This window comes from Oncorhynchus masou, chromosome 5, assembly GCF_036934945.1.
Source record: "Oncorhynchus masou masou isolate Uvic2021 chromosome 5, UVic_Omas_1.1, whole genome shotgun sequence".
NCBI lineage: Eukaryota > Metazoa > Chordata > Actinopteri > Salmoniformes > Salmonidae > Oncorhynchus > Oncorhynchus masou.
In genome coordinates, this window is record NC_088216.1 from 65,329,619 (window position 1) to 65,348,296 (window position 18,678).

General features: G+C 41.3%; 1 protein-coding gene across 1 annotated transcript; it reads left to right on the forward strand.

Moving 5' to 3' along the window:
• The first annotated feature begins 6,584 nt into the window (after positions 1-6,584).
• Positions 6,585-16,871, forward strand: LOC135540106 (protein-arginine deiminase type-2-like). Its single transcript, XM_064966484.1, has 16 exons — positions 6,585-6,861; positions 7,934-8,102; positions 8,662-8,731; positions 8,901-8,962; positions 9,367-9,484; positions 9,832-9,984; positions 10,140-10,330; positions 10,438-10,541; positions 10,746-10,857; positions 11,097-11,204; positions 11,311-11,462; positions 11,919-12,066; positions 12,318-12,411; positions 15,355-15,434; positions 15,543-15,671; positions 15,891-16,871. The coding sequence occupies exons 1-16, from the start codon at positions 6,767-6,769 to the stop codon at positions 16,122-16,124; spliced, it is 2,019 nt and encodes a 672-aa protein (XP_064822556.1). The 5' UTR covers positions 6,585-6,766; the 3' UTR covers positions 16,125-16,871.
• The last annotated feature ends 1,807 nt before the right edge of the window (positions 16,872-18,678 follow it).

Sequence of the window (18,678 nt, forward strand, 5' to 3'; positions counted from 1 at the left end):
CTCGTCTATGAAACCAGCCTATTATTATACATGTCAAAGAGGGATGTTTGTGTAAAGGACATCACGCTGCTTTGCTTAGCAAGTTACACTTCCTCCCGATTCGGCCCATATCTGGCATGAACTCGGGACATCTTAACCTTGGACAAACAGCTTCCTGTTTGAAGCTTGCTCTGCCCCCTTCTATGTCAAGTGATGTGATTTGTATTATGTGGTTTCTCTGCGAAAGCTTAGAAACAATAGTTTAAATTGTCTTTTGTCAGACTAAGAAATAAACGTTCAAGGATTAAACTGTCCCAATTTATATGATGTCCCACTCTTTTCGAATTCACTGTTTTGGTTTCCTTACCCTGTAAGCAGTCTATGGACTCGGTATGACAGCAATCCATGCTTTGCTTTTGTTTACCTAGCCATTGTTTCAAATGCTACCATTTTATCACTCGCGGCACAAATCCAATGCAAACCAATGGTACCTATATTAGCATTTCCACGCTTCATGTCCAAATCAGCTATGATGAATGAGAAAGTTTCATATGCACAAATATTATACCCCCAAGACATGCTAACCTCTCACCATTACAATAACAGGGGAAGCTAGCATTGAACAGGCAGTTAACCCACTGTTCCTAGGCCGTCATTGAAAATAAGATTTTTTTCTTAACTGACTTGCCTAATAAAATAAAGGTAAAAAAACAGGTTAATATGCCCCACCAACATTAGACAAACTGTAATATCTTATGTTTCATGGAGTAGTGGCTGAACGACGACATGGATTACATACAGCTGGCGGGGTTTTCAGTCCATCGGCAAGATAGAACAGCTGCCTCCGGTGAGACAAGGGGTGGCGGTCTGTGTCTATTTTTAAATAACAGCTGGTGCACAAAATCTAATATTAAGGACATTTTGAGGTTTTGCTCACTTAAGGTAGAGTATCTAATGATAAGCTGAAGACCACACTATTTAAGAAGAGAGTTTTCATCAATATTTTTCATAGCTGTCTATTTACCACCACAAACTAATTCTAGCACTAAGACCGCACTCAACGAGATGTATAGGGCCATAAGCAAACAGGAAAATGCTAATTCAGAGGTGGCGCTCCTAGTGGCCGGGGACATTAATGCAGGGACATTTAAATCAGTTTTACCTCATTTCTAACAGCATATTAAAAGGTGCAACCAGAGGAAAAAAACTCTAGACCACCTTTACTCTACACACAGACGCGTACAGAGCTCTCCCTCGCTCGCCATTTGGCAAATCTGACCATAACTTTATCCTCCTGATTCCTGCTTAAGCAGGGAGTACCAGTGACTCGCTCAATGAGGAAGTGGTCAGAGGACACAGATGCTAAGCTACAGGACTGTTTTGCTAGCACAGACTAGAATATGTTCCGGGATTCTTCTGATGGAGTTGAGGAATACACCACATCAGTCACTGGCTACATCAATAAGTGCATCGATGACATTGTCCCCAAAGTGACCGTACGTACCCCAACCAGAAGTCATGGATTACAGGCAACATCCGCACTGAGCTAAAGGGTAGAGCTGCCGCTTTCAAGGAGCGGGACTCTAACCCGCTGTGCCCTCTAACAAACCATCAAACAGGCAAAGCGTCAATACAGGACTACAGTTGAATCGTAATACACCAGCTCCGAATCTTATCGGATGTGGCTGGGCTTGCAAACTATTAGGGACTACAAAGGGAAGCACAGCCACAATCTGCCCAGTGACACAAGCCTACCAGACAAGCTAAATAACTTCTATGCTCGCTTTGAGGCAAGCAACACTGAATCATGCATGAGAGCATCAGCTGTTCTGGATGACTGTGTGATCACGCTGTCCGTAGCCGATGTGAGTAAAACCTTTAAACAGGTCAACATTCACAAGGCAGATGGGCCAGATGGATTACCAGGAGGTGTGTACTCCGAGCAAGCGCTGACCAACTGGCAGGTGTCTGCACTGACATGTTCAACCTGTCCCTGACCGAGTCTGTAATACCAACATGTTTCAAGCAGACCACCATTGTCCCTTTGCCCAGGAACACTAAGGTAACCTGCCTAAATGACTACTGACCCGTAGCACTCACATCTGTAGCCATGAAATGCTTTGAAAGGCTGGTCATGGCTCACATCAATACCATTATCCCAGAAATGGTAGACCCACTCCAATTTGAATACCGCCCCGACAGATCCACAGATGATGCAATTTATTTTGCACTCCACACTGCACTTTCCCACATGGACAAAAGGAACACCGACTAGAGAATGCTGTTCATTGACTACAGCTCAGCATTCAACACCATAGTGCCCTCAAAGCTCATCACTAAGCTAAGGACCCTGGGACTAAACACCTCCCTCTGCAACTGGATCCTGGACTTTCTGACGGGCCGCTCCCAGGTGGTAAGGGTAGGTAACAACACATCTGCCATGCTGATCCTCAACACAGAGGCTCCTCAGGGATTGTGCTCAGTCCTTTCCTGTACTCCCTGTTCACCCATGACTGCATGGCCAAGCAAGACTCCAACAGTATCATCAAGTTTGACGACGGCACAACATCACTGACAACCTCACCCTCAACGTGATCAAGACAAAGGAGATGATTGTGGACTACAGAAAAAAGAGGACCGAGCACACTCCCATTCGCATCGACGGGGCTCTAGTGGAGCAGGTTGAGAGCTTCAAGTTCATTAGTGACCAAGACACCAACAAAATATCATGGTCCAAACACACCAAGACAGTCATGAAGGGGGCACGTCATAACCTATTCCGCCTCAGCAGACTGAAAATATTTGGAAAAGACCTACAGCTGCACCATCGAGAATATCCTGACTTTGTTGCATCACTGCCTGGTATGGCAACTTCTCGGCCTCCGACCGTAAGGTACTACAGAGAGTAGTGTGTACAGCCTAGTAGATCACTGGGGCCAAGCTTCCTGCCATCCAGGACCTCTATACCAGGCAATGTCAGAGGAAGGCCCATAAAATTGCCAAGGACTCCAGCCACCCTAATCATAGACTGTTCTCTCTGCTACCGCACAGCAAGCGGTACTGGAGCACCAAGTCTAGTTTAAAGGCTTCTTAACAGCTTCTACCCCCAAGACATAAGACTCTTGAACAGTTAATCAAATGGCTACCCGGACTATTTCCGTTGTCCCCACCCAATCCCCCATTTTTACGCTGCTGCTATTCTCTGTTTATTATCCATGCATAGTCACTTTCCACTACCTACATGTACATATTACCTCAATTACCTCGATTAACCGGTGCCCCTGTACATTGACTCTGTACCGTAACCCCCTGTATATAGCCTCGCTACTGTTATTTTATTTTTGCTCCTTAATTATTTGTTATATATATGTATATATGTATTTTCTTAACTACATTGTTGGTTAAGGGTTTGTATGTAAGCATGTCACTGTTCTATTCGGAGCATATGACAAATCAAATTAGATTTGATTTATACAGGAAGCCCTTAAATTGCTGAATTAAGTAAATCAGCGATTAATGATGAGAGTATATGATCAATGAATCTCAAATCAATGATGAGAGCATAGTCAGATTAACTGATACCTGATTTGGGAGGATGGGCTCGTGGTAATGGCTGAAGCGTACTCAGTGGAATGGTATCAAATACATCAAACACATGGTTTGAACAGATGGAACATGCATGTAACATTGGTGTGGGTTAACCTCTACTGAATGTTTTTTAAGCGTCCCTTCAACGGGAGAGTTGTTTCTGAATATGCTATAACGTTTTAAACAACAACCAATTTTCAGGTACATATACATGTCTTATATGGGCAGTTTTTACCCCCCTCAATCAATACACAATATCCCATCATGACAAAGCAAAAACTGTTTCAACATTTTTGCTAATTTGTTAAATATAAAAAATTGAAATATCAAATTTCCATAAGTATTCAGACCCTTTACTCAGTACTTTGTTGAAGCACCTTTGGCAGCGATTACAGCCTCTAGTCTTCTTGGGCATGACGCAACAAGCTTGGCACACCTGTATTTGGGGAGTTTCTCCCATTCTTCTTCCTCTCAAGCTCTGTGAGGTTGGATGGGGAGCATTGCTGCACAGCTATTTTCAGGTCTCTCAAGAGATGTTAGATCGAGTTCAAGTCCCGTCTCTGGCTAGGCCTCAAGGACATTCAGAGACTTGTCCCAAAGCCACTCCTGCGTTGTCTTGGCTGTGTGCTTTGGGTTGTTGTCCTGTTGGAAGGTGAAGCTTCGCCCCAGTCTGAGGTCCTGAGCGTTCTGGAGCAGGTTTTCATCAAGGATCTCTGTAATTTACTCCATTCATCTTTGTCTTCATTGTGACTAGTCTCTGAGTCCCTGCCGCTGAAAAACATTCCCACAGCATGGTGCTGCCACCACCATGCTTCACCGTAGGGATGGTGACAGGTTTCCTCCAGACGTGATGCTTGGCATTCAGGCAAAATAGTTAAATCTTGGTTTCATCAGACCAGAGAATTTTGTTTCTCATGGTCTGAGTCTTTAGGTGCCTTTTGGCAAACTCCAAGCTTGCTTTCATGTGCCTTTTACTGATGAGTGGCTTCCGTTTGGCCACTCAACCAAAGGCCTAATTGGTGGAGTGCTGCAGAGATGGTTGTCCTTCTGGAAGGTTCTCCCATCTCCACAGAGGGACTGGAGCTCTGTCAGTGACCATCGGGTTCTTGGTCACCTCCCTGACCAATGCCCTTCTCCCATGATTGCGCACTTTGGCTGGGCAGCCAGCTCTAGGATGAGTCTTGGTGGTTCCAAACTTCTTCCATTTAAGAATGGTGGAGGTCACTGTGTTCTTGGGGACCTTCCATGCTGCAGACATTTTTTGTTACCATTTTCCAGATCTGTGCCTGGACACAATCCTGACTTGGCGTTCTTGAGGACAATTCCTTTGACCTCATGGCTTGTTTTTTGCTCTGACATGCACTGTCAACTGTGTGACTTTATATAGACAGGTGTGTGCCTCTCCAATGTCCAATCAATTGAATTCACCACAGGTGGACTACAGTAAAATTGTAGAAACAACTTAAGGATGATGAATGGAAACAGGATGCACCTAAGCTCAATTTCGAGTCTCATAGCAATTGGTCTCAATACTTATGAAAATAAGGTATTTCTGTTTTTAGTTTTTAATAAATTTGCAAACATTTCTAAAAACGTGTTTTTGCTGTGTCATATCTCATTCCATCATTCTGCTCCTCTACAATGTACTGTATCACCATAGATGTTTCACAGGAACAAGTTTCTATGACCAGTTACCCTAATCTCCTTCAGCACCTTAATAAGAGAAAAGCAACCGACATGCCAGTACCGTATCAACAGACATCTCGACATTGAGAAAACTTTGAGGGCTCTTTATGTTGTTGGCACGGTGTTGAAAGTGAACCTAAACAGGTGAGTGTATCTATGCTAGGCAACTGGACCAATAGATGTCTTCAGGTGGTAGTAGGCTGTTGTTATTGACTACACCATAGCCAACACGGTAGCGTGAAAATACTATATTTTTACAAAGAAAAATACTTTTTTATGTCAATACATTGTTTCACCTGTTATGTACTGCTAGATAAACTATTTGGGGATTATCTATTATCAGTAGCCTACCCAGCTAGTACATTTGGTTTCTTGTAAGTTGTGAGAACATACGTTTTTGTTCATAAGATTCCTGACGGTTAAAACTGAATGTTTTTTAAGCGTTAAAAGAATGGAAATGAACATTTTGCATGTTCTAAGAACATACATTTTTAAGTTGAAGGGAGGTTCTGAGAAAGTTTTTCTATGGTTCCCTAAAAGTTTTCCTATGCGGTTTTATTAACATTCTGAGAACGGAAATTCCAGGTTATTTGAAGGTAAATAAATAAAGTTACGAGAACATGTTTCAATAAGGCTGCTAACTTAATTTGTGTTAACTGTTTTGAACTACAAGCACAGATGGAAATCCATAGCTCCAGGATGGAGCTAGCATGCTATGTTTTTTTTATTACTCAAACAAAGCTGTTCATTTTTGTCTATTCAAAGAAAACAAGCACTCATTAATACCAGCTGTGGCTAATTAGTGGGCGTGGCCAAAACACCTGAACACACTTAACAAGATAGAGGGAAAAAATAGTTTTGTTGATGCTGAGAACTGATTGTGTAATGTTTTCTGGGGGTTTTTCATGGAAATTTTTCTTAATGGTCTAAGAACATGACTTTAAATATAACCACGAGGAAACCTGTAGAAAACATTATGCTGAAGTACTGAAATTCCCACAGAACGTTGTTTCTTAACATTATCGGCCAAATTTGACAACATTACTTTAAAAAGAACCATGAGATAACCGGTAGGACATGTTATGGGAAGGTTGACCATGACCATACGACAACCACGCCTCGCCACGCTCTAAGAATTATATGGTTCTCATGATGTTATAGGCTAGCTGGGTAATTTGTCCCCGGTTTGGAGGCACACAATACTGAATAACCCTATTGCTTTATTTCATTTGTTAAGGCGGATACAATGTTGCACCTCTGTCATGTCGTGTTGCGGACAGGGGCTGGCTGAATACATACAGTTACAGTAACTGCGCGAGACCATTTGTAACCAATCATCAGATGACGCGAGACATTCACCTGCGTTATAATCAGCTGGTCACTCGAGCCAGCCCAGCAGCATGTAGTTACTTCCTGCCAATACTGTATATCAGGCTGAAGGAATTGCGGTACAATTCTATTTTATCATAGCTAACAGCAAACAAATAATTTTGACGCTGCCGCAGGGAAAGTCATGATCATCCACCCTCGGACACTGAGAATTGAGTATGGAAAAACGACCAAAGTCATGTGCGTGGTTGGCACGGAACTTACTGTAAACATAGACAGGTAACGTTAGGCTCGTTCTCCAAGACATCAAGTATGGGTCGTCATTTATAGATTAATTTATTAGAAATATAATTAAATATTTACTAATGTCATGCATTGGTAAGGACGGTTGATTAACATTAATCTCAGTTATTATTAAAATGAAAATGGGACACTAGACAATTGATCTAATGTAAAGGGGTGTGGTGCTGTTAACATTAAAACTATAGACTAGTAATTTAAATCACATGTCAAGTATTCAAGTAGTATTTTTCTCTCACACATATTAATAATTGAATATATTAATTTAATTGCTTTATAATCTTATTCCACTTGTAAGTCCTGCGGTGATAATATATTTTTAAATGATTGATTACATCCACTGACTATTTTGTTGTCGTTTTACTACTTGGATATTCCAACTGCAAAAGGAGTTGGAGGATCATGCCCCGATATTGGGCTGAAAGGACTGTTTGTGATTGGCATTTGTATTCAGCGGAGGAGTCAGACCTCTTGTTCTTAGCAGAGGGAGTCTGCAACAGTCACTTCTTTCTGCGAGTCAACAGACTCTCGTTTGTTGTCCTTACAAGCTGTCAATTCATATGACTCCAGTGCAACAAAATTCGATGGATTATAATCAGTTCCTATGATTTCCAAGTTAGATAGAAAACCAGGGCTTAGCCTGGACTCCAGGTGTTAGGTTTTGCAGCTAAGCTTAATGTTTATAAACTGTCATACTGAGTATAACAACTTGGGATGTTGGTTGATACTTTGACATATAAGTACAATCCTTTTTGCCAGTATTCTTATGTAGGTTGATAGTCCAGTATTTCTCCCTCTTTGGTACGTTACTCATTGTAGAGGCATGTTGAAGACATCATACCTCTCTGATTACTTTAGCAATGTAACTTTAGAACTAGCACTGCCACCTGTTGCTTCTGGAAATAGGGGATAATGAACGGCACTCATGGATGGTGCTCTACTGCAGTATAGGTATGTCCTCTTGTGTTTACTCTGTTATTGCTATAGATTTGTATAAGAAAAGTATCAGTGTGTGATGTGTAACTGTCACATGTATTTATTGTTCCCCAAGGAGTGCCCCTCCTACCTCCAAGTACTTCTCTGTGCAATGTAGTCCCAGAGTGCAGTACAGGATCACCCCACCCCCACCAGAGAGTGGGACCCTCCCCACCTCTCTCAATTGTAATACAATGCTTCTATTCACCATGGACACTGCCAGCGAAGTGGGAAATGATAGCAAGGTAAATAAAGTAGGCCACTCCCACAGCCATGATAGCACTTTTTTTTCTAAGTGTAGCTATCTAGAACCTAAAAGGGGTCTTTGATTGTCCCCAAAGGGGAACCCTTTGAATAACCATTTTTGAACCCTGAGACTTCAGTATGTTAAATCTTATTAATATAATCCTGAGTTGAATATTTCCTATCGGGACTGAACACCCTACAGTGAATTATGTTAATAAGAAAAACAAATCAAGTACTTGCTGCTCCTACGCGTCTTAAGAGTGGCGAGCCAAACCACACTGAAATAATGCAAATGTGGCACTCTCAACCTGATACCAGAGAGATGTCACACAGTGGAAAGTGATGTGGTTAATCACAGTGCCAGTTCTATTGATAAGGAATTGAAGGAGACTTAGTCAGTTCCAGAATGAGCCAGTTGTTTAGATTCTCCTCTGAAATTATGTACTGTACATATCTGGATGTGAATATATCATAGAAGACCCCATCAAAACACAACCACTGCTTAGTCACCAGTGTTCTAGATGTTTAACTTTGTAAACGTTGTCCTTTGTTGTGCAGCTATCGGTCATGTATTATGGAGAGAAGACGGAGGTGTTAGGGAAAGCTGTCGTTCACCTCACCGCTGTTGGTATGTTGTGTTATGCTTAGGACAGGAGAGCACACCCATATAAACTACCACACTCCCCCACTTTCAAAGCATACCTTTGTGAATGTCATTTGTACATTTTGATATTTCACTTGAGACCCCAAAGCAGCTCATGAGCTTCAGTGACGCCCAGGGTCTCTCTGTCTTGTAGAGATTTCTCTGGATGTAGATGCTGATCGAGATGGCCAGGTGGAGAGGAACAACCCCAACAAGGTGGGTTATGTCTGCTGGGTCCGTCCAGGCAGGTCTTTTTCAGCTCAGAGGTCACCATCTTTGTTTCTTAACACAGCAGGGTACATAAGGAGACGTTCTAACATGAATAGGCATGTCAGAAGACTAGTGTTCATTCTGTTTTCCAAAACACAAAGGAAGATTGCCAAGGCACTTCTAGGAAATTATCTGTCAACTCAAACAGGGCACAGCCTTCCACTGATATTAATAGGTTCATCAAAATACTGTTCATACTATATTCCTGGAAGTGGGAAATTATTTTGAACGTTGTGCTTTTCCACTCAGCTGTAAGTCTAATCTTACCTCATGCTAACACATTGGGAAAAGCTAATTCGTCAGGGCAGTGTTAGTTCTTGTCGCTGAATAACGAGTGTTCATCTCTACAGGGATCCTGGATGTGGGGGCCTAATGGCCATGGTGCCATCCTACTGGTCAACTGTGACTCAGAACACACCTATGGGAAGAGGCGGGACAGTGAGCGTGCTGAGGTCAGCAGGGTCTCAGGTATATAACAGCCAAGTCATCCTGGCCCACTGAGCTGACCGGCTGACAGTGCTGCAGGCATTGCAATAAATCAAAATTTTAAAGGCTGCAGGTCTGTGTTGTGTGTATAGTCAGCAGAGAGGAGCAGTAGAGATGTGTGTATTTGTGTTAGCTAAACACAAAATGCCTGAGCTAGGGGTATGTCTGGTGTGGTTTGATGGTTCCTTCATGACCACTATCCTCCTAGGATAAGTAGTTGTATTACACACTGTCATACCTATGTTGTCATTGAGATGAGGTCACATTGATTACGACATTGATGGGTTGACACTTGATGTACAATAATGTCAGTATTTGTGAAATGTCAGATCTGAAAGACATGTCCCCAATGGTGCTGCGGACCAGTGGCCCTGCCAAGCTCCCAGAGGGCTACAAGCTGACCATGCACATCTCCCAGGGGGATGCAGAGAGTGTCAGGGTCTTCAGAACCAGGTCCACAGCAGGCATGCACCAAACACTGAGTGAGTCAAGGACATTTTGTCCAGTCAGCTCTTTTATGTGTTCTTGTGGCTGTCCATGCATGTATAATGTGTATACAATAGGGTTTTAATGCTGCGTATGCATATAAATGGAGATACATTTGATCCTCATTATAAAACATGATTTACTGATGCAGAAAACCTGTTCTACAAGAGCTTTGTGAAGGACTACCCACTGGTGCTGGGCAGTGAGGATTTGTCCAAGGAGGTCCAGTACCTCGGGGGAAACGCTGAGATGAATTTCTACGTTGAGGGCCTGAGATTCCCTGACAAAGACTTTGAGGGCCTCATCAGCATCAGCCTCAGCCTGCTGGAGCCCAGCTCTCCGGTACATTGTATCTATTTCACTGTTCCTAGTATAAAACTTCAAAGGGTATATACTGTACCTCTGTCGTGGAATCTATCATTCATGTTTTTGTTCCGTTATTTTGCCAGGGCTTCCCTGAGACGCCCATCTTTACAGACAGGGTGGTGTTCCGTGTGGCTCCCTGGATCATGACACCAAACACACTCAACCCTCTGGAGGTCTTTGTCTGCAGGTGAGCGATGATGAAGAAGAAAATTATGATGATCAAATCACATTTTATTTGTCACATACACATGGTTAGCAGATGTTAATGCGAGTGTAGCGAAATGCTTGTGCTTCTTGTTCCGACAGTCCTGGCATTGATGTTGATGGAAATAATGATGGCGCTGTCTGTAAACTTATTCCGACAACTGTTTCTGTGCATTTGGTTACCCAGCACATCTGATAACTACCAGTTCCTAAAGGGAATGAGGAGGCTGGTGGAGAACAGTGGGTACAAGCTGAAGGTTTGTCATGAGTACATGAACAGAGGAGACCGCTGGATGCAGGTAAGCAGTGAGATTCAGCTCCTAGGCTATCATGCACTTTTGTGCATTTGAACTTTTTTCAATTCCAACCTTTTTTAAACACCATTTATTTCACATCCTTTTACATCAATGTAAATCATTGTCAGTCTTGTCTCTCGGTTTCAGCTAAAAGAAATCAGAACATAGACCAGTGTCTTTGTTTCTAACTGCATGAAAAATATAGAAATATAATAGACATGTAAAGAAGGTTTCTCTCTCAGGATGAGATAGAGTTTGGCTACATTGACTCTCCTCACCAACGTTTCCCTGTTGTGCTGGACTCCCCCCGAGACGGAGAACTACAGGATTTCCCTTATGATGTGCTACTGGTAAGAAAAGGCATTCACCACACCTGCAGTTAAAATGTTCTTATTTCCATACTGTGAGGGATGTGGTGGAACTCTTTCTCAACCTCTCTCTGCCTGGTGCCCTCAGGGCCCAGACTTTGGCTATGTGACGAGGACAGCATATGATGAGGAAGTGAGCAGCCTGGACTCGTTTGGTAACCTGGAAGTTAGCCCTCCAGTTATTGTCAATGGAAAAATCTACCCTCTGGGCAGGATCATAATTGGAGTGGCTTTCCCCACGTGAGTGTACCTTAGCCAGGGGTTAGTTGCTTCAACGGAAGAGAATCTGGTTCTTAGATCCCAATATTTGCCGTTATTCGAAAGTTTATTTATTAATTAAATAACCTTGATGCTACTTCCATCTATAATCTCTTGCTAATGTTTAATTCATATTTGGAACAAAGAGATGGGCTCCCAAGTGGTGCAGCGGTCTAAGGCACTGCATCTCAGTGCTGGAGGCGTCACTACAGACACCCTGGTTCGAATGCAGGCTGTATTGTAACCGGCAGTGATTGGGAGTCTAATAGGGCGGTGCACAATTTGACCAGCGTTGTCCGGGTTTGGCTGGTGTAGGCCGTCATTGTAAATAAGAATTTGTTCTTAACTGACTTGCCTAGTTAAATAAAGGATAATTTAAAAAAATGTTAAATAAAAAATGTCTGTGAGCAGTGGTGATAAGGCTGTTTAACTTTTCAGGGCAACCAAGGGCCGCAACATGACCAAAGTAGTGCAAGACTTCCTTTGGGCACAGAAAGTCCAGGAGCCCATTGCACTGTTCTCTGATTGGCTTCTGGTTGGGCATGTGGATGAATTCATGACTTTTGTCCCAGCTCCTGACAAAAAGGTAAAACAATATTGTCAAGGAAAGTATAGTTGCCCGTTCCATTAGAACATGTGAGTAAATACACTGTGTTCTTTAATATAGAATAGAAATGATGGCGAGCAAAGAATTGTTAATGCCGTCCATTTGCACAAAGTATTTAGACATGACGCAGGTTGTGGCTGCCATGTGGTTTATGTAATAATGTAAAGCTGTCAGGAAGTCAAATGAAGCGCACAGCCAATGTTGTCTTTGTCCTCTGTTTCTCTGTGTAGGGATTCCGGCTGCTGCTCGCCAGCCCCGACGCAGGCTACAAACTATTCAGAGGCTTACAGAACGACGGGCATGGACAAGCCAAAATGTTTGACGGTAGGCCTTCAGTTAGGCGACTAATTTCACTGTCTCAGTGTGTATCACTGTAGTTATAATTGTACCAGTGGAGGCTCCTCAGAGGAGGAAGCGGAGGACCATCCTCAGTGAATTTCATAAGAATGGTAAAACGTTGAAAACGTTATCCTTGTTAGATAACTATACTAGATATATTCACGTCACCTAAAATTGATTAAAACACACTGTTTTGCAATGAAGGTCTCAGTAGCCTCAACAACACTGTGTAGGGTAGCACCATGGTGTAGCCGGGGACAGCTAGCTTCTGTCCTCTGTGTCGTGACTAATGACAGCCATTTGTAGAATAATTGCCAACTATGTTTAATTATTACTCGCTTTAAATTCATCATTTAACAATTAACTAATTAGGAATTTGGGGTACCACGGGAACAGTTGTTGACCTAGTTATTATCTTCCGACTTACACTCTAAAGATGATCTAAATATCTATAACAGTCAGTTATTAATTATTACATTCTGAACATCTCATAATCCTTGGATATCTGCACGCACCCTAACCTAAGTGATGAATCAATACACAAATTGGTTTAATTATTTATTTACTAACTAATTAAATAATCACACAGAATACGTAAACACACACAGCGTAGGTTATTGATTACATGCATAAAAGAATGAAAACAGGTTCCTAGTGGACTAACAAAAGCATGACCGTTTGGTTACGCAATGGAAAGGGGAGGGTTATGTGAGTCAACTTCTCCTACAGTGGGGCAAAAAAGTATTTAGTCAGCCACCAATTGTGCAAGTTCTCCATTTAAAAAGATGAGAGAGGCCTGTAATTTTCATCATAGGTTCACTTTAACTATGACAGACAAAATGAGGGAAAAAAATCCAGAAAATCACATTGTAGGATTTTTAATGCATTTATTTGCAAATTATGGTGGAAAATAAGTATTTGGTCACCTGAAGAGGTTTAACAAGAAATTTGGAGTGGTTGAAAAACGAGTTTTAATGACTCCAACCTAAGTTTATGTAAAACTCTAACTTCAACTGTATATATTTATGCGTAGATGTCTTTCTCTGTTGAAACCACTCGATCTGTCTATCGGAAGCGGTTTGATTGAAGTCTCTGGTTGTTCACCAGGGGTCACAATGTCCTTCTTAGTTGTAGGCTTCTTCTGTTCTGTAGTATTCATTAGAGTAGATACTACAGGTGTACCACAGTGTTCAGAGGGATCTGTCTTCCCTCATCTTTGGTCAAATGTTCTAGACTACTTGACATGCACAGCTGTAGACGGTGCATGTTTTGGTCTGGTTTACAAAGTTTCTCATCATTTTAGCGTGTGGACTGCGGCCTCACGTTCTCTGGTCTCAATGGTTGATTATTCAGGGTACAGCTAGGACCACTTAACATGTTTTTTGACACATGTTAACACATGTTTTGGTCTAATGTAAATTTCGTCAGCAAATCCTTTTCAGCACTCTGGTCTTAGGGGCTTTCCAACATGCCGACACAATGTCTGTGCTCACATGGGCATAGTTACTGACTGGGCCCAGGTTTATATGAAAAGCCATTATCCCGTTTCGAAGGCTAAAATCAAAGTTATATAATTTCAAAAATTGTTTCATATTTAATCATATAATTTTTACATTTAGATGTAAATCTGATATATACAGTGTGCAAGCTCTTAAAGTTACAATGTTTCCGTTATAACGTCTTTCTGATCATTTTAATCACACCACAAAATGGACATTAATATTCCATCTCACATCATTCCCAACATTCTTTATTAGAAATACTTGTTTCATTATCCACTTATGGATGTTGGAGTTTTGGTGGCAAAGTCTCAATGTGTAACAAATTATTTTCACCATTCATACTGTAGGGCAAGAGAGAGAAAGTGTACGACCTGCTGTTAAGTCATAAAACCGGCCCAACTCCCACCTCAGGTGGGAGAGAGTGGGGTCTGGCTATGTGGGGGGGGAGTGGGATCTGTCAGCTATGTGCAGAGCTGATCTGGCACCTTTGATCCTCACCAAGGAGAGAGCGTCATGAAGTCTGGGTACATTGACTTCAATACAAAACCTTGGAAGCTCATGTTTCTCACCCCCTTCCATAGACTTGCACAGTAATTCTGACAACTTCATCCAACCTATCAGAGCTCTTGCAGCATGAACTGACATGTTGTCCACGGACTCAAAGGATCATAGAATCAATCTAGTACTGAATGCATAAGCTACAGCTAGCTAGCACTGCAGTGCATAAAATGTGGTGAGTAGTTGACTCGGTTATGATATGAAGGTTTGGCTTGGAAAGGTTTTTTCGCCTGATCACAGATAGCTGATGTGTTGTGCACTGAAGTCTACAAGTGAAGGGAAATTGTGAGAGGAGGAGCGCGTGTAGATGCGAGAAGTAATTATACAAAGATCAAAGGGATCATGCTGTTTGTATGTGGCTGCTAGGAAAGTGAACTGTGTTTGTGTGTGATCAGGGGTATATTCATTCAGCTGATTCTGCAAAATGTTACTTAAATTATATGAAACGGGGACAAACATACTTCAATTTGTCTAATAGAAACTCTCGCTTGCATCTGTTAGACTAATGATTACACCCTCAATCAGCTAGATACAGGCAAGAGTGTGCAACATGATATTGAATGTGGCAATGTTCGTTACTTTGATTACACAAATTTCTCTTGACCTGTGCACCTACTTTCATAGGCAAGGTTGTAGCATCCTCGATGGTTATAGAGAAAATTTTAGTATCATGTAGTAGCCTAAACCTATCGCTGTAACATTTGGCTGGGTGACTGGAATATGAATGACAGTCATCCAATATGCTGTAATAGAAATAAGGCCACCCCCTAAAAAAAAAGAATTGTCCTCCCTCATCTTACATGTCACCGACCACCCCTGAACTGTGTGTGTTAATAATCAACACCGACTTCCTTCCCGATCCTAACAGGTCTTGGAGCAGAAGAAGAGATTACGGTAGATGAGATTTTGAGTGATGACAAACTTGGGGCAGAAAACAACTATGTCCAGGTGAGGGAAACTAAACGCCAGATAACTAGTTACTCAGATAGGCTAGAAGAGGATTGCAGTGCTTGGTGAAATAACCATGTAGATGTTGTGGCTGCTGCCGTCCCACAGAGCTGTATAGACTGGAACAGGGATGTCCTTAAGAGGGAGCTGGGTTTAGACGACGATGATATCATTGATCTGCCCATCCTTTTCCATGTGATGGAGGAGAACAGGGCAGTGGCCTATTACCCAGACATGGTGAGCAGATGCAAGTTCTACACTAGAACACCTCCAAACCAAAAGTACCTATTTGTTATACATTTTACATTACATAATGGCAACTCAAAAATGCTGCCAAATCATTTTAGACATTTTGTGATGATTTTCTACATGTGATTAGGAAGTATGCTCAAATCATCTACTACCCAAGTAACGCAAGAAGCAAATCCTAATTGAGGCATATGTCTCTACCTCCAGGTGAACATGATTGTGTTGGGGAAGAACCTGGGCATCCCTAAACCATTTGGGCCCAAGGTGGACGGCCGCTGTGCCCTGGAGGCAGAGATGACCTCCCTCATGGAGGGCCTGGGACTCCGCTGCACATACATTGATGACTTTGCCTCCTACCACAAACTGCTGGGAGAGGTTCACTGTGGCTCTAACGTTCGCAGGGAACCCTTCTCCTTCAAGTGGTGGAACCTGGAGATGTGAGGGATTTGGGGCAAGGAATGGTTGTAGTTAGAAAGAGGGAATAAGGCTTGACTTAAACAGCAGCAACATTTGCCAGCAGCAGTCATCTGCAAACAACAGTAGTCCTTGTACTGTATTACCCCTTTGTCTTTATTAAACATGTATTTGCCTTTTTTTACAAAAGGGTGAAAAACTTTCAGATTTAACAAGGGCTTTAAGGAGCTTATCAACGAGAACAGAAATGCAATCATCTGAATTAAGCACATTGTTGGCTGAATCTGTTGTTTGAATTGTCTGCGTGCTCAATCCAAGTGTTGTATTTACAGGTACTAAAACCAGTACAGATTAACAGGACCACAGAGAAATGTGCAAGTGTAATTTGGAGCCTTGAAGACTTGAGAGTTTTAATACATTTTAATACATTTATTTTAAGCTTTGAGATTAAAATATATTTTGAATTTCAGTGCCTGGAATGCACACTATGACTCCAAAGGCTCTCTTAACCTGATGTAACTTCCAATCACATTTCAATTAATAGTATTTTGTTGAATCATAATCTTTAGAATGGTGTTTGATAATAATACATGATTAAATAAATGTCAGACTAACTGTATTTTGATGTAGTGTTCCTTACTTACACAGAGATCCTTCAGATTCAACAAAGATTTCAAAATAATTGTAAAAGAAGGTTTATGCACAACTGACAAAGTGCAACTAAATTCCATATTGGTTCTTGTTCATTTAATTGAAATAAAGTAATGGAAACTATGCCTTCATATCAGGTCTTTTCATTATATAAATCTGAGATGAGGGAAAATGTCTCTAATCAGGAAATGTAAAACATTACAAGATACAAAGGTTCCATTCATTGAGAGCAGATGTCTACAAATGAATACATATATCTGTTTAGTTTTACATTCAAACCAGTTGGTGATAGATTCCAGTTGGCGGTATCCACCATGGGATAGATTCCTTATATGAAGGGGGATACCCTCCTACAATGCAGCTTAACACAATCATTAAAAAGGCCACTTCAAGACTTGTCACAGTGTAATTATTTTTAAAAACTAAGATTTTCAAATGATCAGCAATTAATTTAAAATGTAGTGCCGGTTTCCACATTACACTTGTATCGCCATATTTCTCTATCGAAACTGATGTAAAGAAATAATGACTCTTTATCTGTCTGCTTTTCTAGAGAAGTTGGACTGGTTTGAAGAAACACTCTATTTCCTGCGTGGTACTGTACAGTTGACATGGTTTTGCAAGCAGATTTACACCATTCACCATGCATACACATCCAAACACATACTTTAAATCAAACTAGAGGTTTTAAAAAATAAACTGAAGACAGTAGTCACTGGACAATAGCTTGGCTTTGGAGGCTGTGTGCTTTGGTTAGGTCACCTTGGAGGAATGTCTGACTGTGTGGTACTATCTACAGTATGGGACAGTGATGAAGACTGATGAGTAATTTAGTTTGGACACTAGACCTTATCAGTAATTCAATACTTCATGTTTTTGTCCCTCAGCTTATAGGGGCAATCTGTGATTGCTACATCAATATTTGGACTGTTAAATTAATACTATATATCCATTGATTCTTGAAGAATTTAACTTATACATGCCTCATGAACTTAGTTGTCGTTCTCCCTCCAAACCCAAAACATATTTTTGTTTTACTCATTTGCTTGTTAACAAGGTAACTGTAAACAAACACTATATAGCCTCAACATGGTTAAAAGTATAATTTTGCTATCATTGATGTGTCACGCCCTGACCTGAGTATTCTTTGTTTTCTTTATATATTTTGGTTAGGTCAGGGTGTGACATGGAGGATGTATGTGTTTTTGTACTGTCTATGGGTTTGGGAACCATATTTAGGCAGCCATCTTCTTTGGGTATTTCGTGGGTCATTGTCTATGTGATGTTGCATGTTTGCACTCAGTGTTTATAGCGGTCACGGTCGTTTTGATATTCTGTTTTATTTGTTTAGTGTACTTCGTGTTATTTTCGTCTTACATTAAAAGAATGGATTCATATCACGCTGCGCTTTGGTCTCCTCACTACGACGTTCGTGACCGGATGGTCAGTCCTTGCATCCATAGCTCTGTCTAGGAATTTGAGAGTGGTTACTTTTCGCCAACCCCATCACTCAGCTGGTTATCGAAAAAGTGGTGGGGTAAAGACTTTGTTATTGTTTGAACTGCAGATTACCCCTTTAAATGCCCTGAAACACGTTGACTATAAATATGGAGTCAGTAAAATATTGTCCATTCATCAACATAAACTGTGAACTGCAATTGTACAGTTTGTCAGGGGAAATGAATAATGGAATCAAAACCAGCAGCAGCATGATGATAAAAGTACCTTCTATCAAAAACATGTAACATTTACTAAAAATTTCTAGTCAACATCCACCATTACACTCTTAATTGACCATTAATAAAACACAAGGCTTGGTGTGACATCAAAGGATCCTGGACACCAAGAATAACAAATGTACAGCATCATTGTGGGATGTGAGGTTGATGGGAGCAATAATGTAAGTTATTCCAACAATGACAACACCCTC

Bases quoted from the DNA above. Each gene is read 5' to 3' on its own strand.
- LOC135540106 (XM_064966484.1), top strand. From the start codon at position 6,767: ATGATCATCCACCCTCGGACACTGAGAATTGAGTATGGAAAAACGACC. The intron at 6,862-7,933 runs GTAACGTTAGGC...TTGTTCCCCAAG, and splicing joins CTTACTGTAAACATAGACAG to GAGTGCCCCTCCTACCTCCA. The intron at 8,963-9,366 runs GTGGGTTATGTC...TCATCTCTACAG, and splicing joins AGAGGAACAACCCCAACAAG to GGATCCTGGATGTGGGGGCC.